The sequence below is a fragment of the Malaclemys terrapin genome, chromosome 5 (genome assembly GCF_027887155.1).
Source record: "Malaclemys terrapin pileata isolate rMalTer1 chromosome 5, rMalTer1.hap1, whole genome shotgun sequence".
NCBI classification, from domain to species: domain Eukaryota; kingdom Metazoa; phylum Chordata; order Testudines; family Emydidae; genus Malaclemys; species Malaclemys terrapin.
This window is the reverse complement of record NC_071509.1, coordinates 6,056,773-6,064,670: the sequence shown is the minus strand read 5'-3', so window position 1 is coordinate 6,064,670 and position 7,898 is coordinate 6,056,773. Positions and strand designations below refer to the sequence as shown.

Below are 7,898 nucleotides of genomic sequence, written 5' to 3'. Positions count from 1 at the left end.
GGATTGTACAACTGTACAGTCATTATTAACGGATGGCACAAGTCTAATCCACTCCATAGAGTGCTAAAATTGTCCCACCTTAAAGATGATATCAGCTACAGTCTGCAGACTTATCCTACCCAATAGAAACCTTTCATGGCTGTTTAACTCACTTTTGTGGATGCCATACATACCAAAACTGTAGAAAAATGACAGTTAGTGTAAATCAATCTGAAGCTATTTAATTTTTTCAGCAGTACAAAATAATTACAAACAGTGAGCTATGAAATAAAAATTAAAAAAATCATTGTTAAAATCGTTATTAAAAATAAATATTTAAAATCTGTTGTCCACATGAAATCATGGATTCTTAAGTATTTATAAATACTACAAAACTAAATTAATCTGGGAAGGGCATAACAACGCTACTGAAACCAGTCATTTATTTTAAAAAAATGTAAAAACCTGCTATCCACATAAAATCACTGACCCTTAATTATAAATACATCCAAACTTTCAATATGTGAAGAGAATACGACATTATTGAATTACACCAAACATACTTTGCACATTGGAATATTTACTGTGTATTCTATTCTCACATCATAAATTAATGTACATAGGAAAGACGGTGAAAATTCACTACATGCAATACACCTTATTGAAACAGAAGACTGTTTTTCCGATCAGTTCCAAGGTACTTTTCTCCCTAAGATGTGATTGGTGATTTTCTGTGGGGAAACATGAAGATAAATGACAGATTAATTAGTATTATTTCTCTAACAATGCTACTACCTAGCATTTAACTGTTCAATACACTGTCACCAATAAGTAAATACTGATAAATCCCTTAACATATATCTTACACCAACTGTGCTTTCCCCCTTAGAGGTATAGGCAGACAAGAATGACACACTTCCCGCTCGTGGAATGGCACAAGCAGAGAACCAGAGAGGGACAAGTGCCTGTTGTTATTACACAAGCAAATGGAGGAATAATGTGTAACTATCATTTTCCAAATAATGGTTGATATTTCAATTATGAACTCACAAACCTGTTTTGACTGACATAATGGACTTGTGTGATGAAAGCAACAGTTGTTACTCCACTGTTTTAGTTGCATTTGGGTAAACAAAGAAAATTAAGCATCCACCCTTCCAGAAGGCCAGATCAGAGTCTTAGTTGTCTATCACTAAATAAGATAAAACTCCCTTACTCCTCTTGTCTAACAATGCTTTGTGACTGAACATACACAAAGACACCAGAACCACTGGCAACACGTGGCTTTGGGAACAGAACTCTCTTTTTTCAATTTCTGTAATTGTATTGTCATAACAATGTAGACAACTGCTTACAACACAGTTAATAAATCAAGTAATTGTGTGTACGAACAGGTTTACCACTGATGATGGGGTTTTATTCAATATATATTCTGTATTATTATTCTTTTCTGATTCAATGACAGGCTGTCCCTTATTGTGAGGCTGTTTCAGACAACTGTTACCCTTTGCCCAAGGAAGTACACAGCATTTCTTCCCCACATTTTAGTAGAAAAACTTCTACTATTTCTGAAAGTTCAAGTCTCTGTCACTCTCTTTCCTTCCACATCTCTCTCGGGATACTAAGTCTCTTCTCTTTGAGCATCCAGTGGGTCTTATGTCTCCCAGTTTATGATCTCTGATATTAGGTGAACAAACTTCACAAATAAAAGCACCACACCTTTGTGCTGATTCAGTCAGCAGGTTGTGGTATCTCTGAAGCACGGAGAAGTCTTACTCTGCTTTGTAAAGTGCAGTGTAAATGTACAGGATTATCTATATGATCTACCAATAGAGAGAACTGATATGCCCGTTAGCAGACTTGACCTATTGCACGACAGACAAAGCAGATGCGCACAAACACATGAACCAATTCATTACAGTATAATAATTATTATACTATATATTCATTACAGTATAATGGAAGACTGTGTAAGCAAAAGAATGATCATCATCCAACTCGGTATGGAATCTGCCCCTGAATACTGCACACCTACTGCCCTATTCCATCCTGCAATCTCAAAATACTTGCACAACTACTGAAGAACAGCCCTGACTGGAATAAATTACATTTGCCATGTGCAGCTGCACAGTACATGGCACTGGTGCCAGTGGTTATGCCTTGCTGTTTTCTAATTGGCAGTTTTGTAGAAAGCTGGCAGAGTTAAAAGTCTATCTATCAGATGGTCTCTGACTACCCTGGACTCAAAAAGTTGCCCCAGACTGAACTGACCTCTGGTCCCAAAGATGAATGATAAGAAGTTTAACGACCTCTCCCTTAAAAATGAAAAAAGCTGTTTAAAAGTCACTGGTGGGAGGCACCAAGAAGGTGAAAAATCAGATGAACAGATTCACTAAAGCAGCAAGTGGGAATATCAGCTCTGAGAAGTTTATTATATGCTTATATGCTCTGGAAACAACATTCTTCCTTTCCAGCTGGTGTAATGACATCTAGTGGCCAATATCTTACTTACAGCCTCCCTCCCCTCACCCTTAAAGTGACATCTAATCTCAAAAACTGGCTCATTTGTTTCTGATTTTTAATGCATGCATGGACACTCAGATTTTTAAAAGGGAAAATATGTAATCAAATTAATTTGTCCAACACCGGTGGGATTTTTTTCCTGCTACCCAACTCTGATTCATCAGCAGAGCAACATCCATCCTGTGCCCTGAATGAGACAGGGGGCCCGTGGAAAAAGCAGTAAGTGATCATGTAATTAAAGACTGTATCATAACACATACACAGAAAAGGGTCCAATTAAGGTTACATAGTCAACCTGGAATTCCCCCCCAGTTCCAGTCTCCTTGCCCAGCCACTCACAGTCTCACCTAACCCAACTCCTATTTTCTCCTTTTTCCATGTGCCAGCCTCCAGTTCCAGTCTCCCTCTACACACTCAATGCTCCTTGTTTCAACCTACTGACCCAGCAGGTCTGGCACGTGTCCCGTCTGCATTCAAATCAGACAGCTTCCTCCTCCAGGCTTTCTGGGCCAGGAAGAGCGTCATCATTGAGAACACAGCAGATAGGGTCCCTGCTCTCAGTTACTGCAGCCACAACCCAGCTCTGACAGAGTCTACAGCAGCTCAGAGCTGCAATGCAGGGGAAATTCCTGTTCAGCCACAGGCTGTACAGTCTGGCTTCCTTCTTCATATGGGAAGTTTCCATTTTAAATGGCAAAATTCAATATCTTCCATCAGTGTTTGAAGTGTTGTAGTAGCTGGGAAGGTCCCAGAATATTTGTCCAGTAAGAGGAGGTTACTCACCTGTGCAGTAACTGACGTTCTTCGAGATGAGTGTCCCTGTGGGTGCTCCACTCCAGGTGTTGGTGCGTCCCTGTGCCTTCACTCGGAGATTTTGACAGCAGTACTCGTACTGGTGGCGCACACGCAGAGCCTGTCCCACGGGCTGAGTGTGCCTTAATAGTACACGTGCCCGACTGGTCTCCTCAGTTCCTTCTCTACAACGGAGGCTACCCCAACTCCGAAGCAGAGGGGAGGAGGGTGGGTAGTGGAGCACCCACAGGGACACTCATCTCAAAGAAGGTCAGTTACTGCAAAGGTGAGTAACCGCCTCTTCTTCAAGAGATGTTCCTGTGGGTGCTCCACTCCAGGTGACTTAAAAGCAGTGTATCTCAAGGAGGTAGGGACTTGGCATCTGGAAGAAATGCGGTAGATAGTACAGCTCTGCCCAATCGTGTATCAGTGAGAGGGCCTTGAGTAAGGGCATAATGCTTAACAAATATGTGTTCGGAAGTCCAAGTGGCCGCTTTACAGATGTCAGCCAGAGGAATTCTGTGGAGAAAAGCCACAGAGGTAGCTACAGATCTAGTGGAGTGAGTCCTGATGCAGGCTGGAGGAATTGTCTCCTTTAATTGATAGCACAGGTGGATACAAGCAGAGATCCAACTGGAAAGTCTCTGGGTGGAAATAGGTGTCCCCTTGGATCGTTCTGCAAGGAGACAAAGAGTCTGGAAGAGTTCCTAAAGGGTCTGGTTCTATCCAAATAAAAGGACAGAGCCCTGCATACATCCAATGTATGTATTGTGGATTCAAAGGAGTTTGCATGCGGTTTAGGAAAGAAGGTTGGTAGGTGTACAGGTTCGTTAATGTGGAATGACGAATGTACCTTTGGAAGAAATTTGGTGTGTAGTAACCTTGTCCTTAAAAAATATTGTGTCGGGTGGGTCCGCCATGAGAGCCATTATTTCTCCTGCCTGTCTGGCGAGGGGATTACCACTAAGAATGCTGTTTTCATAGAGAGGTGTGAGAGGGAGCAAGTGGCTAGGGACTCGAAAAGTTGTTGCGTTAAACAGGTTAACACTAAGTGAAGGTCCCACGGAGGGGTAGGAGGTTTAATGTCCGGGTATAGGGATTAGAGCCCTTTAAGAAAGTGCTTGGTGATTGGATGAGCAAAAACAAAAGTACCATCGATCTTGTTGTGAAAGGTTGTAATAGCAGCTAAGTGGACTTTGATGGAGCTGAAAGAAAAGCCGGATTGCTTCAGGTGTAATAGGTAACCAAGTGTGGCCGGAAAGAGGTGCAGAAGTGGGAAGAATTTGGTTGTTCGAGCACCAGATGCAAGAAGTGAGGTTCTTACCCACGAAAGCTTATGCTCCCAATACTTCTGGTAGTCTCAAAGGTGCCACAGGACCATCTGTTGCTTTTTACAGATTCAGACTAACACGGCTACCCCTCTGATAGTGTGTGAACCGTTTCCACTTTTGGAGATATGTGGTGCAAGTAGACTGAGTTCTGCTATGTAAGAGTACTCTTTGAACCTGTTCAGAACATGCTAGTTCGCTTTGTGAGAACCATGGAGGAACCAAGCTTTGAGGTGAACCATGGATAGGTTGGGGTGAAGAAATCGGCCGTGTTGCTGCAATAGGAGGTTTGGAGTGAGAGCCAATGAAATTGGTGGACAAATTGACATTCTGGTGAGGAACAGATACCATGGTTGTCTGGGCCAGGACGAGGCAATCAAAATTACCGTGGCACAATCTGCTCATATCTTTGTCAGAACTCTGTATTGGGGGGAAAGCATACATTAAGTGTTGAGCCCATGAGATCAGGAATGCATCTCCTAATGAATGTTTGCCCAATCCCACTCTGGAGCAAATTCAAGACATTTCTTGTTCTTCACAGTTGCGAAGAGGTCCAGGGTTGGACAGCCCCAAAGACTGAATATATTGCATATGATCGTGTCGTTTATCTCCCATTCGTGATCCCAGGGAAAATGTCTGCTTATCTCGTCTGCGGTGGTATTCAGGGCCCCAGGAAGATAGGCTGCTGATATCCCGATCTTGTTTGTGAGGCACCAATTCCAGAGCTTCATGGCTTCTGTGCAAAGCAAGTGAGATCGAGTCCCTCCCTGCCTGTTGACATAGAATGTGCATGCAGTGTTGTCTGTCATTATCCGAACATGTTGGTTCCGAATGAATGGGAGGAAGTGACAGCAGGCATTGCATATGGCTCGCAGTTCTAGGACGTTTATGTGTAGGGAGGTTTCGGTGGAAGACCATAGTCCCTAGGCTGTATGGCAGGACATGTGTGCTCCCCATCCCGTGAGGGATGCATCGATAGTCATTATGAGTGATGGAGAGTCCTGGAGAAAAGGGACTCCTGAGCAGAGGTTGGAGAGAACTGTCCACCATCGGAGGGAGTCTTTGATGGATAGAGGCTTGTTTAGAACGTGTATGTTTGGTCTGTAAACTGTGGCCAACCAAGCTTGGAAGCACTTCATGTATAGGTGTGCATTTTTGACCATGAAAGTACATGAGGCCATGTGGCCTAAGTTGCAGGCAGTCTCGTGCAGTGACCTGGGGACTGTTGCGAAGTTTTGTAACCAGGAGTTTTATGGTGTCGAAACGATTGAGCGGGAAAGAGGCTATTCCTGTTCGGGAATCAAGGTGCGCGCCTATGAACTCCAGTCATTGGGTAGGAGATAAGGTGGATTTGTTTTTGTTTATTTGTAGGCCAAGGGAAAGGAAGCAAGCGACGGTAAGCAGCATGGATCGAAGAGCTTCATTGAGCATTGAGGCTTTGAGGAGACAATCGTTGAGGTAAGGAAATATTATAACCCCCCGTTTCCTGAGGTGGGCAGTAACCACGGCTAGGAGTTTGGAGAAAACTCGGGGGGGGGGGGGGGGAGGGCAGATAGGCCGAAGGACAACACTCTGTATTGAAAATGTGTCGAACCGAGAGTAAAATGAAGAAAACGCCTGTGGGCTGAGTGAATAGTCACATGAAAATAGGAGTCCTGTAGGTCAAGGGCTGAAAATCAATCGCCCTGCTCCAGCGCTGGGATTATGGTGGTGAAGATAACCATTTTGAACTTTTGTTTTTTCATAAATTTGTTTAGCCACCTGAGGTCAAGGATTGGTCGCCATCCCCCGGTTTTCTTTTCTGTTAAGAAGTAATGGGAATACAAATCTTTCCCTCCATGTTGTTTGGGCATGATTTACACTGCCCCCAGTTGGAGGAGATGTTGTACTTCTTGGAGGAGTAGTTGCTCGTGAGAGGGGACCCTGAAGAGGGACAGGGAGGGTGGGTGGCGGGGAAAGGAAAGGGAGAGAATAGCCAACTGTGACAACCTCTAAAGCCTACTTCTCTGTGGAAATATTTCGCCATTGATGGGAGAATGGGTGTAGGCCGTGACCAAAAACAGGGGCAGATGGTGTAAGCACTGAAGTGGGAATATTGTTTTCTATACCATCGACCAAGACTTCAAATTTGCTTATTGGTTGGAGAGGGTTGAGACGCTGCTGAGGAGTTGGGACGGTGGTGTTGGTATCTGGGTCTCTGGCGTTGCTGTTGCTCGTGAGATCTATGGAATTGCTGGGTGTATGTGGGGTAGCGTGGTCGCTGGTAAGGCTGGGATCTATATTGTCGCCTTCTGGTCATAGGGGTTTGAATTCCTAGAGACAGGAGAGTTACCCTGGAGTCCTTCATGGAGTGGAGTATGTCATTCATAGTGGAGGCAAATAGTTTGTCACTGTTGAAGGGGAGATCCTCAGTGGTACTCTGGACCTCCCGGGGAAAGGAAGAGGACAAGAGCCGTGACCCTCGGCGCATCACAACTGCTGTCACAGTGGACTGTGCCACAGTATTGGCCACATCAAGGGCAGCTTGAAAAGCAGCGCAGGAGAGGATTTGTCCCTCGGAAACTATGGCTGTAAATTGTTGTTTCTTTTCTTATGGAATGTGATCAATAAAGTCCAGGAATTTATTGCAATTTTTGTGGTCGTATTTTCCGAGAACGGCTGTATAATTAGCAATGCAAAATTGCAACATGGAAGAAGCATATACCTTACCTCCGAGCAGATCTAATCGCTTACTGTCCTTGTCAGAAGGGGTAGAGCGGGGAAACTGATGTTTGTTCTTTTGGTTAACTGCATCTACTATCAGCGAGTTTGGTGCTGGGTGAGTAAAAAGGAATTCCGAGCTCATGAATTCCGGTTCACTCCCTTACAGGTAGGCAGGCTTGCAGCCCGAGTTTGCCAAATGGCCTTGGCAGGTTCTAAAAGGGCTGCGTTGATAGGTAATGCAATTCTAGAAGAAGAAGAGGGCTGCAGGAGGTCGGTTAGCTCAAGCTGCTGTTCAGGAACTTCCTCCAGCTTAATTCGTAGCTCATTGGCAACTCTTTAAAAGAAGTCTTGAAATTTTGAGAAGTTGCCCGAAGTTGTCAGGGGAGGAGGAAGCAATGCTTCATCAGGCGGAACAAATGGTTCTACCGGGTTAGAGGCAGGCCGTGCTTGCTTTTGCGGTTGTGACAGGGCTGCCTGGTGTCTGGAGTCAGTGGCAGGGTCGTCAGCTGGTGGTACCGAGCAGGTCTCACGCCTGGCTGCAGTGGTAAAACAAGTGTGGTCCCAAGTATAAGG

The 7,898-nt window shown here is 44.4% G+C and overlaps 1 protein-coding gene across 1 annotated transcript in view; it reads right to left on the bottom strand.

The window, feature by feature from the left end:
• Nucleotides 1–205: 205 nt before the first annotated feature.
• Nucleotides 206–7,898, bottom strand: part of ALMS1 (ALMS1 centrosome and basal body associated protein) — a 132,436-nt gene continuing 124,743 nt past the window's right edge. Inside the window, exon 20 of the mRNA XM_054029647.1 lies at nucleotides 206–710. Within this exon, the coding sequence (XP_053885622.1) occupies nucleotides 666–710 (45 nt within the window). The 3' untranslated portion in view covers nucleotides 206–665. The remainder of the gene's footprint in view (nucleotides 711–7,898) is intronic.